The sequence below is a fragment of the Nicotiana tabacum genome, chromosome 11, assembly GCF_000715075.1.
Source record: "Nicotiana tabacum cultivar K326 chromosome 11, ASM71507v2, whole genome shotgun sequence".
NCBI lineage: Eukaryota > Viridiplantae > Streptophyta > Magnoliopsida > Solanales > Solanaceae > Nicotiana > Nicotiana tabacum.
This window is the reverse complement of record NC_134090.1, coordinates 93,153,146-93,175,873: the sequence shown is the minus strand read 5'-3', so window position 1 is coordinate 93,175,873 and position 22,728 is coordinate 93,153,146. Positions and strand designations below refer to the sequence as shown.

At 38.1% G+C, this 22,728-nt stretch overlaps 1 protein-coding gene across 3 annotated transcripts; it reads right to left on the bottom strand.

The window, feature by feature from the left end:
- Positions 1-1,101: 1,101 nt before the first annotated feature.
- On the bottom strand, positions 1,102-18,363 carry LOC107763267 (expansin-A8). 3 transcript variants are annotated; one of them, XM_075225292.1, is made up of 4 exons: positions 17,675-18,363; positions 3,957-5,414; positions 3,386-3,698; positions 1,102-1,654 (listed from the first exon to the last, which is right to left on the bottom strand). In XM_075225292.1, the coding sequence occupies exons 2-4, from the start codon at positions 4,102-4,104 to the stop codon at positions 1,351-1,353; spliced, it is 765 nt and encodes a 254-aa protein (XP_075081393.1). In that variant the 5' UTR covers positions 4,105-5,414; positions 17,675-18,363; the 3' UTR covers positions 1,102-1,350. The 3 variants fall into 3 exon arrangements, with proteins under 3 accessions (XP_075081393.1, XP_075081394.1, XP_075081395.1); XM_075225293.1 differs by having other exon boundaries at positions 3,957-5,401; XM_075225294.1 differs by having other exon boundaries at positions 3,957-4,048.
- Positions 18,364-22,728: the final 4,365 nt, after the last annotated feature.

Sequence of the window (22,728 nt, the reverse complement as noted above, 5' to 3'; positions counted from 1 at the left end):
GAGCATTGGCAAGCTGTAAAATGGATTCTACGGTATATTCGCAATACTGTAGATGTTGGATTGGTTTTTTAGCAGGAAGATAGTCAGTATCTGGTTGGATATTGTGACTCGAATTATGCGGGTGATTTGGACAAGCGTAGATCAACTAGGGGTTATGCTTTCACTTTTGCAAACGGACCAGTTAGTTGGAAGTCTAATTTGCAATAAACGGTTGCTTTGTCTACTACTGAGGCAGAGTACATGGCAATTACGGAGGTTGTAAAGGAGGCAATTTGGCTTCAAGGGTTGCTTAGAGAGCTTGGTATTGGTCAAGAAAATATCACACTATTTTGTGATAGTTAGAGTGCAATCCAATTAGCAAAGAACCAAGTTTATCATGCAAGGACGAACCACATTGATGTTCGATATCACTTTGTACGAGATATTATAAAAAGGTGGAGTCATGGTGCCGAAAATTCAGACTATAGATAACCCTGCCGATATGCTAACAAAAGTAGTGATTGGGATCAAGTTTCAACATTGTTTGAACTTGATCAATATTGTTGAACTTTGAAGATTGAAGTTAAGACACAATCAAAATTTATCACCGAGAGAAAATTGAAAAAGTGAAATCTTGCCAAGGTGGAGATTTATTGAATTTGACAAGATTAATGTGAACTAGTGTGAACATTTAAAGCCTCCTTTTTGGAAGAAATTGGTAGATGCATTTTTCATGCATTTACATTGCATGATCACACTTAATATGATGTCATGCATGACATTATTAAGGCAATTTCCCTTCTATAAATAGCAAAGGTTTTGTTCATTTGCAAACATCTCTCACTTGCCTTCTTATCTCCTAAGGCATTTGGATCTTCTTTGTCTCTTATAGTATTTCACTTGTATTTTTGGAGTGAAATAAAGTTTGAATTGATTGTGTCCGAGGACTAAGCAAAAATTAAATTTTGCCGAACCTCGTTAATTTCCGGTATTCTTTTTATTTTCTCATTTATTTCCTCTATATATTCGACTTCCACACCATTATAACCACGCTCCACTTCCAACCTTAAGATTGTAAGTTCGGATACTAAGGGAGCAAACTAAAGATAGGGATCTCCCAAAGCAAGAAAAAAAAGTTACCCCACTATTTGATAAATGTGACCAATTGTATATCATTGGAAAGGATATAAATATGCACTGGGAAAGACTCAAAATGCAGTATTAACTAGTTTACTAAATGTCTACTTTAGGCCTAAGTGGGTGCTAACCAACCACCAGGCACACCACAGCAATAAAGCCAAACAGAAATTGGAATTTGACTGTTGAAAGCCTCTTTGTTTATTTTTATACCTACTAAGTTTCTTGCTAGAATTAAAATTGAACCCCTTCAAAAGTTTGTCCAAATTGCCAGTTATGTGGTGCAACGTTATAGCTTGTGATAGTCCTTCCATCACTTGTAGTAACTTGAAATGAAAGACTCTGACTATTGAGATAGGAATTGCTCTGCCAGTTTTGGCCCCAATTTCTAGACATTGCTTGCCATCCAGAACCAGATCCCTTAATGGAGACTGAATTAACATCCCCAGCACCCCCAACGTTTGTCACCAAAACCAAGTTGAAGTAAGAGTGTCCATTTATTGTAAACCTTATTCCTCCTTTCTTGTTGCATGACACCCTGTCATTGACCAGTACAAATTAAACTCCATGTCAGCCGGTTACATAATTTAATTACTGCCTATAAGATATTAAATTCCTGCCTAAACAAAATTTATGCAGATTTAACTTATATTCAGACAATACAATGCAAATATTACATTGTCAATGCAATTTAACTTACAAGAAAAAGTCTTGCTTTTTTAGTATATTCCTCTTATTATGGGTAGTTACCTTAGTGTCAACAAACGTGCACTTGTCCGTGTTAACAAAAATTAAACATAACTTTTCAAGAAAATCAAAGGAGTTTAAGTTATGTGCACTACATAACTAGGTTAATTAAAAGATATGAGTAATTAAAATTAAATCCCCTTAATAAACATTAATAATTAGTAACATGATAAAATGGTACTCCCTTCGTTCACTTTTACTTGTCAACATTAATATACTTTGCACTCCCTTTAAGATATAATAATAGATGAATTACATATTTTACCATAATATCCCGAACAATGATTTCAAGAAGTCTTGAAAAATAATTTGGGGAATGAGTAGTTAATAGTAGAAGTGTACAAAGGAACCGACAAACCGCACCAACCCGATAATCCGAGTCAAACCGAGAAAAAAACCCGACTATGGTTTGGTTTGATTTGGTTTGGTGTTGGAAAAAAAAAACCGACCATAATTGGTTTGGTTTGGTTTTAACTAAAGAAAGTCAAACCGAAACCAAACCAACCCGACATTACATATATGAAAATTTTAGATATATTTAATATATAAATATACTTATTGTGATGTAATTTATAAATATTGCTTAAAAATTTTCATAATTTTATCTTTTAATGTATTATTTCAAGGTTGGACTTAGAACTTTTGAATGTTCCAATAAGTTTTATAGTCATTAATATTAGTAAATTAAATAATGCTAACAAAAGCCCAAACCTTCATCAAATCATTACTAATGCTAACAAAAGACATTCAATTTATTACTACGAACGGGAATGTATGGAATATCTATTTTTTGTTTTGCAATAATTTAGATAAAAATGCATAAACTATTTTTATTTTTTCTTTAGCATTTAGTCATGTAATTAATATTCCCTTATTAGTCTACTTATTTTAGCATGACTTATTACTTTTAGATTATGCTTAGTTTTTATTATGGCTTTTAAATTAGCAATATTCATATTACATAATTTTACTGTCTTTATTGTAGAATATTTTAGGATAATGTCATGACACATCTCATATTTCGTATTATTTTCTTGGAAAATACTTTATATAGTTGTATCTTACTAGGATTAAAGAAATATTTTGAGCATAATTTATATGTTTTGTTCTACGAAGATTTTACCAGGGAAAAAAATCCGAAAAAACCCGAATAACCCGAAAATCCGAGAAAACCGAGAAAAACCAAGAGTGAAAAACCCAAGTTTTATTGGTTTGGTTTGGTCTTTAGATTTAATAACCCAATACAGTTGATTTGGTTTGGTAATTGTAAAATCCGAACCAACCCGACCTATGTATACCCCTAGTTAACGGTAAGAGTAAAACAGGAAAAAATGTTTGTCTTTCTCGTGATTTTCTAAAATGGACAAGTAGAAATAAAAATCTATTTTTAATACAATGGACAAGTAAGTAAAAGTGAACGGAGGGAATAACCTATAAAGTATCACATGTTACTACACTGATTTTGTAAAAAAATTGTTATACTGTCAACTCAAGTGTATATGACTAAAAGATCAAACTTTACCTTCGGAAAGATACAGGGACAATTCCTGCTCTGTATTGAGCTAATTTCAAGAAGGCAGGCTCAGCCAAATCGAAGTGCTGGAGAGGAGGATTGCACCAGCCGCCATTGTCATTAGGTAGGGATGGATTCGGAGGACAGAAATTTGTGGCAGTGACAGTAATAGTCCCCTGTAGGCACCATTGAGCGTCATTGCTGCAAGTTAGCTCGTAGCAAGCCCCACAGCTCAATCCGTTGTTGAATAATGCTGTGCTTAGTGCTGCAGTATTGGTTCCATATCCTTGGCTGTACAAATTCCCATAACCACAAGCACCACCTGCATGTTCCAAATACGGCATGTTTTTTTAACTTCTATACACTAACAGTATAAAAGAATTTTATATTATCATATTACTTAAAAGATACGTACACATAACCGGCTGTAAAAAGCACTGAAAAATATAGTGACACTGCCGTTGTATTTATAAGTTCCTTTTTCAGTAACAGTATAAACTGTTTTGAACTCATATTTTCAAAAACTTAGAATCTTGAACCATAAAGATTAAATTTTGAATCCGCCTCTAAACGTACGTACCCATTGTGCCTGATGCATCACCCCCTCCATAGAAGGTGGCATGAGCATTTTTCCAGCCTCCATAATCAGCAAAAGTTCCATGGAAGCAAAAGCTTAAACAAAAGAAAAAGAGAGAATAATGTATGGAGAATGTTGCAGGAACAGCCATTGATGAAGAAGTTGGTAAGTCAATTAAGGATTAGCAGAGGGTGAGAGAGTACTAAGTGACTTAATAATACCAGTTGAAGGGGCATGGAGGCGCAATTTATTTATATAGTAGTAAACTGGAAGCAGAAATTGGGGCTTAAGATCTGGTAGGCAAATGTAAGTATATACGTAGATAGTGACAAGCTAGCCGTGCTCAGGTCCTGAAAGCTTGCCATTTTCTACATCATGACAAATTTTATTTATATTCTCCGGTTCTCCTAAAATTGAGCTAGTCGATTAGAGGTGAAAAATAGGATAGTTGCTTCAAGCATCCTGTTAGTTACCATACTAACTTCCAAAACCAATTAATAGCTGACAACTTGGAAGTGCACGGGCACTAGCTCGTACGAGAACATAGAGTCAAATGTTGTTAATAGGCCAAGGTCAAAGATGAAGAAACAGCTTCAGCCTTCGAGGTTGGGGAAATACCCGTGCACACATCAGTTTACGCACACCTCAATTAATTTGTTCATATCTAAAGCAAATACAGGTCTACTGTATAATTTATGAGTTTATTCGAATCTAATAGTTGGCTCGAACCATGTATATATGTGTTAAAATTCACTATTGGAGTACAAATAATGAATTTAAACCTAGCAAATCAAATAAGTTATGCTAGAATCCAGAAGTCGAATTGAACTTATAATATTCAAATCCTGGTTTCACCTATGAATTTTAAAGTGATTTGTTTGGCTATACTCAGTACAATTCGAAATTTATGACTGAAAAATAAGCGGTATGTCTACAACAGAATAGTTTTTGTCACGACCCAAAACCCCAACCAACGGGGTCGTGATGACAACTAACACTGCTTTCTAGGCAAGCCAACAAGTAACAATAAATAAGAAAACTAGACTAACATATAGCAACAAATAATATGGAATACGAGAAAAACTCAAAAATATATATTAATAGTCTAAACCCAAACATCGTCCATATAACCTCCCAAGATTTGGTGTCACAGAGTACATGAGCTACTAAGAGTACTACATATAAAGCCTGAAATGAAATTTAATTCTATATGATATAAGAAAATAACGATAATAAGAGCTAAGGTAATTCTGGAGTCTGAAGGAGGAAAACAACATTATCTCGAGTCTCTCTGGTCACCAAGCTATGCTCCTCGCTAGATACTGCTAGGACCGGCACAGAATTGTACAAGAAGTGCAGAAGTATGATATGAGTACAACCAACCCCATGTACTCAGTAAATATTGAGTGTAACCTTGACGAGATAATGACGAGGCTAAGACAAGACACCTACCGTATAAACCTATACAGTTAATTAGCAACAGAAATAGTAATAGAATTAACATTAATAATAATAGGAATAAAGGCATGAAATAGTAAAAAGAATCCGATAACAAAAGTGATAACCACATTTCTTGAATAGCGCAACCAAAACCCTTTTCGGCAGTTCAAATCAACGGGGAAGAAGCAATATCCATAATCAACACAACCAAAAGCCACAGGGAAGGTTATATCACAAAAAACACCAACATTTCATAACACATACGTTATGGCGGCACAACCAAATTCAACACACACAAACATTGTTGCGACGGCAACCCGATCACATGGTCATACAATTATTGTGGCGAGCAACCAGATCCTTATCATAATATTGTTGTGGAGGCAACGCGATCCAATATATCAATTAACATGGAATTATCCAACAACACATTCAAATATAGAAAAATTCATATCAACTATTGAGAAGGATGAAATAGCATAATTCATCAAGGAAATGACAGACACGAACAAAAAGAAATGGCAAATTCCAAGTTTTAGAGCTAATCTTACTCATGTAAAACAACAAGGATCCAAGCAAGGTTATTAACATGCAAATGATCAAATAGCTACACAGTCCAATACCACGTAGAAGAACGAAGTATGAAACGAGTAAAGGCATACGACAAGTAACAAGTAAAGTCGTAGCATATAAAGGTATATAACAGGCAAAAGCATGTAACATGTAGTAGTTAAAAGCATGAATCTAGTAAAAATATTTAACGAGTAAAAGCATATAATAAGTAAAGACATTTAACAATTAAAAGCATGAAATAATTAAGCAAAGACATGAATAAAGTAGTCACACCCACATAATTTTAGCCATTGACGATGCGTATGCCCTTATCACTTTGCATATATGTAGTCCTAACACATGGGACATATAGTAATTAGACCAATCACACCTAATTCTATCAAATCAAGATTAACGATACTTACCTCTTTCCGGAACTAAATCAATACTCTAATACAGCTTTGCCTTTAGCACAAGCCTCTAAACAACTTGAATCTAGTCAAATAATGTTTAAATAAGTAAAAACAAGTTTTAGAAATTATCCTAATATCAAAAGGATTCAATCTTTAACATATTTAGAAAAATCAACAAGAAGTCAATCCGAGCCCACATGGTCGAAAGTCCGAAATTAAGACCTAAATCCTGATTACATATTCTCTCACGAATCCAAATATGTAATTTGCGACTCAAATCGAGGTCCAAAATACCGATTTGCCCTGATAAATGTTTTTCCAAAACTCTAATTTTTACTCTTTAAAAAACTAGATTTAGGGATAAATCTATGGGTATTTATGGAAATAAATCAAAACTAGGTAAAGAAAAAATACTAACCAAATAAGTTATGATGAAAGTCTCTTCAAATATCTCCTCAATCCGTGATCTAGTCTCAAAAAATGAAAAGTAACTAAATCCCAATTTTCAGCCCTTTATTACCTAAGCGTCAAGCGCTCTTCGCGTTCGTGAAGCACCTGCCTCATTCGCAAAGACTTCGGCCAACTAGATATTGCGTTCTCGAAGGCCTCCTCGCTTTCACGAAGGCATCGCCCCTCTCAAGCCTCCACATTCACAATCCATTGGTCGCGTTATTGATGAATAACCGTCTGCCAGCCTCGAGAGCCCATGCCTACGCATTCGCATGAAGTCTGCCTCATTCATAAAAGGCAATCCCCCCAGGACCTAGTGTTCAGTAGCTTTCCCTTGTGTTCGCATAGTATAAATCATCCATGCCCCAATTTTCCCTTCACGAACGCGAGCTTAGCTACGCGTTCGCGATGCACAATGCGCAGCAGCACATGAGTTATTGCATATTGTACAAAAATGGCTAGAAACCATCTCGGAACTCATTCGAGTCCCTTGGGTCCCAATTCAAATATTCACACAAGTGTATAAATTTCATACGAACTTGTTCGTGAGCTCAAAACACCAAATTAATATCAAGAATCAAGAATCACATATCAAAACTCAAAGGTTTCACAGTTTGTAACTTTCATTTTTGAAATTTTTACAACAAGCCCTGAAATGGCCTCGTGTCACCCGAGACCCTAACCAAACATGCGTACAAGTCCAAAAGCATCATATGAACCTATCAGAATCGTCAAAAAATTGATCCTATGTTGTTTACCAATAATGTTGACCATAGTCAACTCTAACCATTTTTAAGTTCAAATGTCAAGCTTTCTTTGTAAAATCACACTTAAACTTTCCGGAAAATAAGACAAACCACAAATGCAAGTTATAAATCATCAATAATGCATATAAGGTCTCAAGTTGTGAAATGCAAAGTTAGAACTCAAAACGACATGTTGGGTGTTACATTCTCCACATATAAAAGAAATGGTCATCCTCGAACGGACATAGAAATGTACTTGAACGGGTAAAGAGATACGGATATCTACTCCTCATACCGAACTCGAACTCCCAAGTAGCCTTCTTTGTTGGTTGATCTCCCCAAAGTACTTTCATGGAAGAAATATCTATAGATCTTAACTTTCAAACCTACCGATCTAGAATAGCCACCGTCTCTTCTTCATAAGTCAAGACCTTATCAAGCTGCACCGTGATATGCATACTAGGATCACATCAATTATCAATGAACTGATATCTCTTGGAGAAGTTATTCGTTGTAATAAAATTATGAAAAATATTCTGTGCATATTGCCCCTTCATGGGAAAGTAAGGTCAATGCAATTACTGAAGCAGAAAATTTGAACACAATGACTCTTGATAATCTTATTAGAAACTTGGTGACTTATGAGTTAAAACTTAATTAGGATCGTCTAGATCGACAATTTGCTTAACCTCGCAAGGCCAAGAACCTGGTTTTTAAGACCACATAGAAGTAGGATTTAGAAGAAGATGATATGACACTACCTACCAAACGTTTCCAATGAGAAATAAGGAATGGTGGATTTGTGAAGAAAGATAGTTCATCCAACCTATGGTTGCAAAGAAAAAAACAATGATAGATGTTACACGTGTGAAAAAAAGGGATCACTTCATTAAAGATTGCCCCTTGTGTGAAACTGGGCGGAAAAGGAACAATCCTGGATAGGAAAAACAACATAAAAGAGACCGGATTCCTGAAGGAAGGATGACAAATAAGTCTATGGACAAAAGTATGAAAAGAGTTATGGCTGCCATGCGATCATCTTCAACTAATGATGATGATAATGCTAATGATGATGATGATGATGATGATGATGATGATGATCAATCTTGATGGTAAAGGAAGATAGTGATTCATAACTACAAGATCTTCTAGCATTGATGGCAAATTCAAACTCTGATGCTGAAGAGGAAGAAGAACCTGAGGTAAGTTTTCAAGATATCAAAAAAATAGAATTCACACCTACTCTAAAAAGAAATTAATTTCCTTGTCTGTTGTCTTGATGGATGCATACTAAAAGGTTTTTGATAAAAAGGAATAATTAATGATTATGCATTACTTAGGTTTGAGCACAAAGATCTTGAAATAAGTAGTGATAATCTTGAAGTCTTTGTAGTTAATCTCAAGGACTAGATTCTTGTGTTGGAAGATGAAAATACTGCCATAGAAACTGAGAATATAAATTGCTCAATGCTCCCAATAAGGATAAAGACTCAGCCATTGATATCCAGAAGAAATTAGATAGTGAACTAAAAGAAACTAATAAAAAACTTCTAGTTGAATTTGAAAAGGTTAGGATGTTTCAAGAAAATCTGGATAAGGCCAAGTTTGAATTAGAAGAACTTAAAGTGGACAAGGTCTTCCCAAATAATATTTAAGATGCATAAGAACTATAGTAGTAACAAACGAAGTTTAGGACATACTGCGACTAAAATTTCATGCAATCCTCATAGTAAGTAGGTAGACATTCATGACAATTGCCTCTTCACTCACTATGGTAATAATGGACACCTCAAAGAAATATGCATAGCTAGAATTCAAGCAAGCCTGAAAAATATTGCATATATTGAGAAAGTAAAGTGATAAAACATGGTTCTTCACTAATAAGTGGAAAACTATCAGGGTGGACTAAGAAGAATGCAATTCATCATTTTACTTAAAGACAGGGACCCAAGCTTGTCTGTATTCCTAAAGCTATCCCCTGAATGTTTTTGTAGACTAAGGTGAGATGAAGTAAGAATTGGTGGTATGTTGATAGTGCTTGCTCCGCCACATGACTGAAAATGGAGATAATTTCCTCTCACTAAGAGCCTACCAAGGAGGGAGTGTGGGCTCCGAAAATAGATAAAAGTGAAATATTATCTACATAGATAAGGTTGGTAAGTGCCATTCTCATGCTATTGAAAATATATATTATGTTAAAGGTCTGAAGCATAGTTTGTTGAGTGTTTCCCAAATGTGTAACAAAGGGAACCGATTTCTCTTTACTTCTAAGAACTGTATGGTTACAAATGAAAACTCTGGCTACCTGGTGCTCCAAGGAAAAAAGCAAAAAAAAAAATTTACTAAGCCAATATTATGTCGTCACCTGAAAATAAACTTTCACGTCTTAGTACACTTGATATTAACTCTTTTCCGTGGCACAATAGACTAGGGCATTCTAATTTTTCTATGTTAAGAAAATTAACTTCTAAGGACCTAGTTCTTGGATTGCCCAAGTTAAAATTCAGAGAAGATAAAATATGTGATGCTTGTACTAAAGGTAAGAAGGTCAGATCATAATTTAAATCCAAAAAAGTGGTAAGTACCTCTCGACCTCTGGAACTACTTTACATGGACTTATGCGGATCAATGAGGGTTCATAGTAAATGTGGAAAGAGGAATGCGTTTGTAATTGTTGATGATTATTCTAGGTTTATCTAGACTATTTTTCTGGCAACTAAGGAAGAAACATATGATATGTTTGTGACTATTGTGAACAAACTACAAAGAAAAATGAACAGTCATGTAGCTAACATTAGATCTGATTATGGAACTGAATTTAAAATATTAACTTTCTAGAGTTCTATGCTGGAAATGGTATAGACCATAATTTCTCTGCACCCAGGACACCACAGGAAAATGGTATTGTAGAAAGAATAAATAGAACTCCAGAGGATATAGCCAAAACTATGCTAATTAGCAGTGGATTTCCTAAAACAATTTGGTCCAAATAAGAGATTAACTCTAGTCTCCAACCCTCCAATGGTCATCACACGCGATCGATACACACCGTCCACAATAATAGTATCACCCACCGATGTAGATACATGAACATGCGAAACTGAGGACTCACGGGGCATATCCAAATAATGAGTAAAATAGGATGATACATAGGAATATGTAGAACCATGGTCAAATAATGTGTAAACATCCCTCTGGCATACTAAAACAATACATGTGATCACTGCGTCTGAAGCAACGGCCTCTGGCCTGGCAGGGATAGCATAGAATCAAGCCTGACCTCCACCTGCTCGGCCTCCCCCTCTAGGGCGACCTAAATCTACCTAAGCCCAATCCCGAGCTGGCTGGCCAGGTGGTAAAGTAACTGGTGTGGAAGTCACAGCTAGACCTTCTGCTGAACTGGACCTCCAAAGATACGGGGACACTATCTCCACACATTTCCAAACTCCATTCACTTGAAGCAACTCCTGATGGTGGTGGGGACTGAATCGGACCCCGGGAACCAGAATAACTGCTAGAAGAACCTAGCATAGATGAACCCTAAACAGATAGAGCACGGCATGATCTCTGAGCTAGGAGGGCATTGAGAAACGACTGACCTGGTCGAGCACTATATGACCCATGGCTAGCTGATGCGCCATGATGAACCGGATGAGCCATTTGAGTGGGTCTATAAGAACAACCCCTGCTGTGGTAGTACTGGCCTCCAGAAGAAACACCGCTGAAACCACCCAAACCACGAGGCCTCTTGGCCTCCCTCTCCCCACGCTCCTAACTACGAACCTACTCTAGCTGCCTAGCATTATCAACCACCTCATCGAACCTAGCACCTGATGCAATCTCCCGAGTCATAACAAAGCCCAGTCCATAGTTGAGGCCATTAATAAATCTCCTAATCATATCCCTCTCCGTGGGAACCAACCAGATCGCTTGATGAGCCAACTCTGAAAATCTCATCTCATACTGGTTCACAGACATACCCTCCTGGCGTAGCTGCTCGAACTGCCTACGCAACTCCTCCCTACGGGTCGGTGGCACAAACTTCTTGTTAGAATAATTATGTGAATGTATGTAATAGGAGTAGGTTATGTATTATGTATACATATAAATAGGGCTTATTGTAACGTAGAATATTAATTAATAATATTTCTCTCGTGCCTTCTCACATGGTATCAGAGCAATAGTGAGAAATTTATTGTTGTGCATCATTCCAGCGACTTCCGGGAAAAAAACCTCATCGCCGTGCAATTTTCCGGCGACTTAGGAGGTTGTCCGCAACAAAACCATCTTTCCTTGGTGTTGTGCAAAATCCAAAACCACCACAAGGTCCCTAAGACAGAGGCAACCAAACCCCAGAAAATATCTCCAGAAAGCCGATCAGAGAAGGGTTTCCGTCGGCGCGTCTGTCCCACGCGCCGACGCGTGTGCCTGTTTTTGGCCATTTTTGGCCAACCTTCTTCAGGACAGCCTAATCGCGAGGCTTTTCCGATCCTACACATCAAGGTTACATCAGATTCCGATGACTTTTTTTATTTTCCAGCGAGCTACCGTGTTTCCGGTGAACAGTAATAGTGAAACAGTGATTTCCAAACAATTTTCTGATTTTTTCCGGCGTGAAAATTATCATGTCATTCTTATTAGAAGCCTTAGACTCACAATTCATTGGATCCAATGCATTGAATCCAATCCAGGTGGTTTTTTTTACCGGATTATATTGAGTTTCTTCAATACAAAGCACGTAAACAGACATTTTTAGGATTAGCCTCCATATTTCCAACAAATAGTAGCATGACTTGTGTCTCCCAATCTTCAACTTCTAAGTCTTGGGTCATTGATTCAGGTGCATCTGATCATATTTCTGGTAACAAATCTCTTTTTACAAGTATTTCATATTCTCAATGTCTTCCAACAGTCATAATGGCCAATGGGTCTCAAACCATGGCAACTGCAATAGGTCAAGCAAGCCTACTTCATTCCTTACCTTTAGACTCAGTTCTTTATATTCCCAGTAGTCCTTTTAATCTCATAGTTGTTAGTCACTTAGCCAAATTACTTAAATCTGCTATTTTATTTCTTGATGACCTTGTTTTTTGTATAGGAACGCAGTACTGGGTGGATCATTAGTACCGGACGTGAATCAGATGGACTTTATTACTTTATCCTTGCAAAATCACATGGACTCGTACCTTGTCTTCCTTCAATAACTTGTCCTATTACTGATTCACCAGATTTATTACATAAACAGTTGGGACATGCTAGTTTGTCAAAACTTTAGAAAATGGTACCTAGCTTATCTCACTTGTCTATTGTAGAGTGTGAGTCATGTCAGCTCAGTAAGAATACCCGCTCCTATTTCCCGCGACATCTTGATAACCGAGCAGAGTTACCTTTTACTTTAGTCCATTCTGATATTTGGGGTCCTAGTCAGGTCAGTTCTACCTTGGGATTCTGCTACTTTGTCAGTTTTATTGATGATTATTCTAGGTGCACTTGGATATGTTTGATTAAAAATCGATCTGATTTGTTTTCTATTTTCTAGAACTTTCATGCTGAAATTCAAAATCAATTTGGGGTTTCTATCTACACATTTCGTAATGATAATGCCCTAGAGTATTTGTCTTCCCCATTTCAGTAGTTTATGAACTCCCATGGGATTATTCATCAAACATCTTATCCCGTACACATCCCAACAAAATGGGGTAGCTGAAAGAAAGAATAAATATCTTATTGAAACTACTAGTACTCTACTCATACAATCTCATGTTCCGCTGCATTTTTGGGGGGATGCAGTTCTTACATCTTGCTATCTTATTAATCGTATGCCATCTTTAACTATCCAGAATCAAGTTTCATTCTCTGTCTTGTTTTCCCACTTACCTTTGTTCTCTCTTCCACCCCATGTCTTTGGGAGTACGTGTTTTGTTCATGACCTTACTCCAGGAAAAGATAAGTTAGCTCCTCGTGCTCTTAAGTGCATATTTCTGGGTTACTCGAGAATACAAAAGGGATATCGATGTTATTCTCCTTACCTCCAGCGGTTTCTTATGCCTGCTGATGTTACCTTCTTTGAAACCCAATTATACTTCACAGGTCCAGTTAATCAATTAGATATTTTTGAGGTGCTACCAGTTCCTTCTTTTGGAGATTCAGTCCTTATCTCCTATTCATCTTCCTCCACAGATCCACCCCTATAGCTCCAGTACCACCATCGAGTCTAGTGCCACCACCTAGTCCAATTCCACCAACTATAGCTCCAATGCCACCACCTAGTCCAGTTCAACCTTCTACACCTCCACCACTCCTGACTTATTATTGTCGTCCACATCCAACATTAGGCCCAGCTGATTCACATCATGCACCTGACCCTGTTAATACTGCAAACTTGTCTCCTCTTGATCAATCGATTGCACTACGAAAGGTATACGGTCCACACTCAATCCTAATCCTCATTATGTCGGTTTAAGTTACCATTGTCTGTCATCATCCCATTGTGCATTTGTGTCATATTTATCCTCTGTTTCCATCCCTAAGTCTACAGGTGAAGCACTATCTCATCCGGGGTGGCGACAGGCTATGATTGACGAGATGTCTGCTTTACATACGAGTGGTACTTGGGAGCTTGTTCCTCTTCCTTCGGGTAAATCGACTACTGGTTGTCGTTGGGTGTATGCAGTCAAAGTTGATCCAGATGGTCAGGTTGATCGACTTAAGGCTCGTCTTGTTACCAAAGGGTATACTCAGATATTTCGACTCGATTACAGTGATACTTTCTCTCCCGTGGCTAAAATAACATCAGTCTGTTGTTTTCTATCCATGGCTGTTGTTCGCCATTGGCCTCTCTATCAGTTGGACATTAAGAATGATTTCCTTCACGGTGACCTTGAGGATGAGGTTTACATGGAGCAACCACCTAGTTTTGTTGCTCAGAGGGAGTCTAGTGGCCTTGTATGTCGGTTGCATCGATCCTTCTATGGTCTAAAGAAGTCTCCTCGAGCCTGGTTTAGTAAGTTTAGCACAGTTATTCAGGAGTTTGGCATGACTCGTAGTGAAGCTGATCACTCTGTATTTTATCGACATTCTGCTTCAAATCTCTGTATTTATCTGGTCGTTTATGTTGACGATATTGTTATTATCGGCAATGATCAGGATGGTATTAGTAAGTTGAAGCAACATCTCTTTCAGCACTTTCAGACTAAGGATCTGGGCAGATGAAAGTATTTTCTAGGTGTTGAGGTCGCTCAGTCGAGCTTAGGTATTGTGATCTCACAGCGGAAGTATGCTTTAGATATTCTTAAGGAGAAAGGAATGATAGGTTGTAGACCTGTTGACACTCTGATGGATCCAAATTCTAAACTTCTACCAGGACGGGGGGAGCCTCTTAGCAATCCTGCAAGATATAGGCGGTTGGTTGGTAAATTAAATTACCTCACAGTGACTAGACCTGACATTTCCTTTCCTGTGAGTATTGTAAGTCAATTTATGGATTCTCCCTGTGATAGTCATTGGGATGCAGTTGTCTGCATTCTTCAGTATATAAAATCAGCTCCAGGCAAAGTCTTATTGTTTGAGGATCGAGGCCATGAGCAGATCGCTGGATACTCAGATGTTGATTGGGCAGGATCACCTTTTGATAGACGTTCTATGTCTGGATATTGTGTCTTAGTAGGAGGAAATTTGGTGTCTTGGAAGAGCAAGAAATAGAATGTGGTTGCTCGGTCTAGTGCAGAAGCAAAATATCGAGCAATGACTATGGCGACATGTGAGCTAATTTGGATCAAACAGTTGCTCAAAGAGTTGAAATTTGGTGAGATTAGTTAGATGGGACTTGTGTGTGATAATCAAGCTACTCTTCATATTGCGTCAAATCCAGTGTTCCATAAAAGAACTAAACACATTGAGATTGACTGTCACTTTGTTAGAGAAAAGATACTCTCGAGAGTTATTGCTACAAAGTTTGTGAAGTCGAATGATCAGCTTGCAGATATGTTCACCAAGTCCCTCACTGGTCCTCGTATTAACTATATATGTAACAAGATCGATACATATGATTTATATGCACCAGCTTGAGGGGGAGTATTAGAATAGTTATGTCAATGTATGTAATTAGTCCTAGTCACTTATATAACTGGAGTAGATTATATGTTATGTATACATATAAATAGAGCTTATTGTAACATAGAATATTAATCAATAATATTTTCTCATGTGCTTTCTCACACCTCTCCAAGAAGAGAACGGAGAACTCGTGCCATGTAAGTGGTACAGCATCGACTGGCCTGATCTGTTCATAGGCCTCCCCCTATCTGAAGGTTGCCCCCGATAGCTGAAAAGTAATAAATAAGACCCCACTAGTCTCCTCAAAATTCCCGTCGTATAAAGAATTTGCTAGCACCTATCCAAGAAGTCATGGGCATCCTCTAACTCATCTGTACTAAATGATGGAGGCTTGAGCCTCCCAAACCTCTCTATTCTTTTCTGCTCCTCGCCACTCATAGTGGGACCCACCCGGGCCTGAGTAACTTCAACTAGCTGGACTAGTAGTACCCCCAGTGTCTGAAGTCCCTTCACCACTTGTTTTAGAATACGGGCGACGGGAGTCTAAGCACCTCACCCAGCTTGAGAAGTGGATGGTGTGGCCAGAACTAAAACCGCCTGAGCAAGGCTATTACAAATGGTCGATATCTGGGCCAGAGCCTTCTGAAGGACTAGAATCACAATGGGCATAGCTGGTGCCTGAGTTGGTCCCACCGACTCAACCATATCTGGAATATGCTCCTAAGCTACATCGATTGGTGGGTCTACAGGTACTGCTCTAGCTATTGTACGAGCTGCACCTCGGCCTCTACTGCAGCCCCGACCTCTCGTGGCCCTAGCTGGTAAACACTAACTAACAACAGTCTGACTACTAAACACTATCTAGGAAGATAGAACAATACAAATAAACTAAGAAAGTAGGAGAGTCAAGGCTTGCGGACGCCAAGGCGGCTACCTTAATTTCCTCCAATAGATAAAGCTCCAATCTAGCAATCGTTATTGTCACACCCCTTTTTTTAACCAAACTTCACTAACCCCTACATAAATAAATAAAAGGAATTTGCAAAGCTCAAAAGGGTTTTTCAATTTTGAAAGTGACAAAAATTTGTGTTCAAAAAGAGATAATTCAGAGTGGCCACCTGACGTTTGATTTTGGTGTGTCAGGTCACCGTTTTTCTAAAATAATTTTTTTTCCCTTTTGAAACACTTGAGACTCCAAAACTAAGTCTGCACCAGAGATTCGGATAAGGGGGTTCATTTGACTCGGGGAGAAGGTGTTAGGCACTCCCCAAGTCCCGTAACTAGTACGGTTGCATACTCAATCTAGTTGGATTTAAAATATTCAAATTGAGGCAAAATCACAGAAAAAACAAAGTAAACACACATGAGGCTCGAGGTCGTCCCCACCAAATTAAAGAAAAATAAAATAAAATGAAATAAGTCTTACTAGCCTATATTACGCCTCCATTGATGTTGCCACGGCCTCCATTTACATTTACTTCGGGGCATTCCCCTGTTTAAAATATATACAAGTACTTCGGGACATTCCCCGAATAAATTTACCTACGGAACGACCTTTCGCCTCAAACGAACAAAAATCCTAAAGATTGCCTACCCCGGTGTGGTCGGCCTAGTCATGCTCCTAGCGGTCCAATTAACGAGAGTGAGAATAAAGAACGACAAAATTATATCAAACTCAATCTCATAACATACGGTAGGCCAAAACTCACATGTAATCCTTAGATTTCTCCAATGTAAATGTTGTTACATTTCCTTCTATGTATAGTGTAAAAGGGAGCAAAATCATCGCAACCGTTGAAGCCATATATAATAACAGATCATCAATTGAAATTTCCTGGCTTCAGATGTTAAAGGCAACCTAAATCCATCTCCCTTTTTAACATAACCCAATCCCATATTTCATGAAAAATTTTAGCACAAGATAGTTCGTGTAAATCCTAATCAATTGATGTGATCAGGATTAACCAAGCAAAATATGATTAACATGGATCAAACAAACATTTCAACACAAACAACATATAAGTTTTAAAGAAGATAAGTTGAGCGGAGAACTAAAGAATCGGACCTGGAAGAGGGAGTTTCAATCAATTAGATGTTGGTAAAATAATACACTTGAAGGCAGCAACTAAAGCTCAACGAGCAGAAGCGTATTCCACCAAATGAGCATCGAAACAGACACTTCAAAACCCGACGGCATTCAACGAGCACCCACAAATTCGGCACCTTCACTCATTTGAATTCCATCACTTTGAAACTCAAATCGAAATCAAAAAAATCAACAGAGAAATTTGCTAAGATTCTGTCCAGAACTTCCTATGGATCTCTGTCTACGGAAACGGAAAATGGGAAGGTACGCTGGCCAAAAATTGGAGAGAGGAGGTCGTTCTCTTCCTTGTGTCCAAAGGTTGAAGAAGCAGGGGGTCTTTTGGGCGAGGGTAACAGTGGGGATCCGTTCATAGGTGTTCAAGGCTATAAGAGGAAGAAGCCACGGTTGAAGGAGTGGTCTGTTCTGGCTAGTGTTCGGAGAAGAAGAAACTGGTGGGGGTCGTTGTTGTGCTTGGGGTCTAGAGTGACAGCTCACATGGAGATTAATGGAGGTGAGGGAATAGTGGTTAGTATTGTTGGTGGCTAGGGAGTGGCCAGTGGCGTTGGAGGTGGTTCGGAAGTTGAAGGTCGTTTTAAGGCTTTTGTTCAGTCCAGGAAGAAGGAGGAGCTGTGTGTTTGTCTCCTCCAGAAGATGATCGATTAGGGGGGGGGCTTCACGATATATCTCTTCTCCAGGTTCTTTAGGTCTTTTTATATTGGGTTGGGTTAGGGAATGAGTATTGGGTATTGGGCTTGGATTTATGGGCTAAGGGTTGAATTAGGCTCTAAATCTACCAAATCAGGCTAGAAAAATACTGAAAATCTAATTTGCTTTTTTTTTTTTAAAAAATACTTATAACAAGGTATAAAGTAACTCTTAATTAATTTTAATAAACTATTATATTTAAAATAAAACTAAAAATTAAAGTTGAAACTATTTTTGCATTTTCAAAGATTATATTAAAATAAAATAAAAATAGGCTCAAAGTAATATATCCTCCTAAAAATATCTAATACGTGAATTAAATAGAGAAATATGGAACTATTTTTTTGTATTTTCAATTTTGTGATAAAATAATGTAAAAGAGTCAAAAATTAGTTGAAATAACTATATTAGACCTAGACTAAGTATTTAAATGCTAAAATATATAAAATCTTGGGGAGGGTCAAAAATCACATGTCTACAGCTGCCCCTCTTTGACTGAAAATGCGAAGCGTTTTCTGACAAAGAACAACTAGACAAATTTTTTTGACCCGGCCCTTATTTAAAGAGACCAAAAACTAAGAGAAAGGAAGAGAATGTGACTGAGCCCTGGTATCTGAGCTGCCTACATATCCTTGGCAATAAAGGAATCAGGCCACGTGTAGTTCAGAAGTGAATGAGGTGATGGAGTATACTGAGATGGAGAGCCAATTGAGGTACCGTTCCACCGAAGATCGGGTCCGCAGTTCTGTTATTACATCAAAATCAAAAAAATGAAAAAGACTAACTAAGCCTGTCAGCTATTAGTTACAATATTCCTATCTATAAGTCTTCTGAAGCTTGATCTTGAGTTTTGAATGGTTCTTCATGTAGACTTTAGATTTGAACCTTGACGCTCGGTAGCTGCAGGTGCTAGCTCGTTCTTCTTTAGCCTTTTCAGATCAAGACTGGACATGTAGCTCTCGTGACTTCAACCACGTCTTGAGCAATTCACATTTTTTTTTCTGCTTCTGCATTTTGGATTCACTTTCTTTCTTTTCTTTTCTTTTTTTTCTTCTTTGGGTTGAGACTACTTCTGTTGGTCACCTCGGACTGTTGACTTGCATTCTTGCCGCGAGCTTCAGCTACTTCTAACATGAATTGAATTCTGAAATGACTTTGAAAAGAGTTTGAAATGGATTCCCTTGCTCTCCATGTAGGCATCGGATTACCAAAAACTTGAATTGTATTCCCTCGTTATCCAGGTGGGTGCTTGATTACCAAAAACTTGAATTGTATTCCCTCATTATCCAAGTGGGTGCCTGATTACCAACAACTTGAATTGTATTCCCTCGTTATCCAGGTGGGCGCCTGATTACCAATACTTGAATTGTATTCCCTCGTTATCCAGGTGGGTGCCTGATTACCAAAAACTTGAATTGTATTCCCTCGTTATCCATGTGGGCGCCTGATTACCAAAACTTGAATTGTATTCCCTCGTTATGCAGGTGGGCGCCTGATTACCAAAAACTTGAATTGTATTCCCTCGTTATCCAGGTGGGCTCCTGATTACCAAAACTTGAATTGTATTCCCTCGTTATGCAGGTGGGCGCCTGATTACCAACAACTTAAATTGTATTCCCTCACTATCTAGGTGGGCGCCTGATTGCCAAAACTTGAATTGTATTCCCTCGTTATCCAGGTGGGCGCCTAATTGCTAAAACTTGAATTGTATTCCCTCGTTATCCAGGTGAGTGCCTAATTGCTAAAACTTGAATTGTATTCCCTCGTTATCCAGGTGGGCGCCTGATTGCTAAAACTTGAATTGTATTCCTCGTTATCCAGGTGGGTGCCTGATTGCTAAAACTTGAATTGTATTCCCTCGTTATCTAGGGAGTGCAGAACCAAAATGTGGTTTATTTTTACTCAAAATACTCAAATAAGTGTAAAAAAAAGTTACCAAACTATATATAACGCCACTAATAGTGGCGCTATGCAGTAACGTTAACTGTACCGTTACTGTATAGCGCCACTATTAGTGGCGTTATACTGACAAACCTTACATAGCGCCATTAATAGTGGCGCTATATGCCTTATTACCTGACCCCACCAATAATTTCTGGGTTCAATAATTTAAATGCGTATAAAGCCACTTTTTGTGGTGCTATATACAAAAAAAAATAACCCGGCTAGCCATTTTCTATATAAACATCGTAGAATCGCCACAACTTCATTCAAAAAAAATTTTTAACTCTTGTTGGTTTCTATTGTTGTTAAATTCTCCAGCATTTTTTCATTATGTCTGAAGAACGTAGAATAAGAGTATCATTATATTGGGGGGTGAGGTTGTGATGGAGTATAACTCTGTGGGCTATAGTTTACCTGCTAAGTGTAATGTTAAATTGCCACTTTCAATGGAGTACGAAACATTGATATCGTTGTTATGCAAAAAAATGAGTGTGAGAAAACGTTCAGTGATACTCAAAGTAACCGGAAGATATCCGTATTCCGTTACGCCGCAAGGGGTTGCTTTTTACTCAGAGTTTAACATCGACGATGATGATACTTTGAGTGATTTCTTGAGGACTCCGGACGAATGCCGGGAATTTCTTGTAATCACAATGTTGGAGATGTACGTGAAGGTCGAACACGTTCCAAAAAATGAGGTTGTGCGTAGTAGAGATAACCCCCAGTCATCGGGTGGTTATTCTGGATCAGTTTTTGCCGGACATGTTCCAGATGAAAGAATTTTTCTAGATTTAAATTTATCACCGTTGGCGAATGAGCAGCGAGAAAATAATTTATACCCTGCTTTCCATAATTCACAAGAAGAGTGGTAAACTTCAATTTTCATTTGTGTTAATTATGTATATTTTTGCGTATTGAATTAATTTTAACGCTCATTTATTTAATAGGGGGTACCGGCCGGATATGAATTTTACAAGTGGCCCATCCGGTAGTCATCACCTAACTTAAAACGTCCATCATGGAATGTCATCACATTACAACTTGTAAGTGAAAAGCTACAGCCATATATAAAGCATTTATTTATTTAGTAGCTTATATTTTTGTTGAAATGTGCAGTGAAAACGAGCAAGTTGAACTACCCGTACTCACTCAATTGCCCGAAAATGACGTATTACATCAGGATCTGGCAGATGAACAGAGTGAGGAAGAGAACAGCGATTACGATAATAATGCCGATGAATCGGGAGACGAGACACCATTTGCTCGTGAGGATGGTGATGAAGAGGACAAGGAGCAAGGACCCGATTTGAAGAGAGCCCCCCATAGACGAAAAGTGAACGAGTCTGAAGTGTCGTTTCATTCAAGGGAGATTCCTTATATTGATAACTTGCCAGCCGTGCCGGATGTGGAAGCTCTCACAAGGGATTTTGATGAAATCCGGACAGCAATGTGGGATGAGTCTAGACCAACGGTGCTTGTAAAGGGGATGTTTTTTCCTGATAAAGCACGCGTAAGCAGGGCTTGTAAAATGCACAATGTTAAAGAGTGTCGTGAGATGCAGGTATCGGAGTCAAGTCCGACGGTATACAAGGCTATTTGCCGCAGGTGGTTTTGGCCATGTAATTGGATGTTGCGTGCGTCGAAGAAGAAAACAGGTATGTGGAAAGTGGGTAAATACATTCTCACCCACACATGCGAAATGGACACTTTCAACGGGAATCACTTCAACTTGGATATTGACTTGATATCTCTTATACTTATTCCGCACATCGAAGCGTCCATAAGGTATAAAATCAAAGAGTGCATTACAGCAGTTTACCAGGAATATGGCCACACAATTACTAAAAGAAAGGCATATCTTGGGCGCAAAACAGCGTTTGAAATAGTCTATGGTAACTGGGATAAGTCATTTGCAAATCTGCCCAGCTACATGGTTGCACTGCAGCACTTTAACCCTGGAACAGTTATTGAATGGAAGCTTGAGCGAAGTCCGGGTAAACCAGAATATATATTCAATTACGTGTTCTGGGCGTTTAAGCCAGCAATTGATGGTTTTCCATATTGTTGGCCCGTAATATCCATAGACGGAACTCATGTCTATGGAAAGTACGATATCAAGCTATTGATAGCCGTGGCAGTGGATGCTAATGGATAGATATTTCCTCTAGCCTTTGCTATTTGTGCAAATGAAAGCACAGAGACGTGGACAATGTTTTTGAACCACTTGAAAAAGCACGTTATCAAACATCGTTCAGGTATTTGTCTAATATCTGATCGGCACGGGGGTATATTAAATTCTGTGGAGAACCTTCCTGCTTGGGAAGAACCTTATGCATACCATTGTTACTGTGTGAGGCACTTTAAGGCCAATTTCAAGAAGGCAC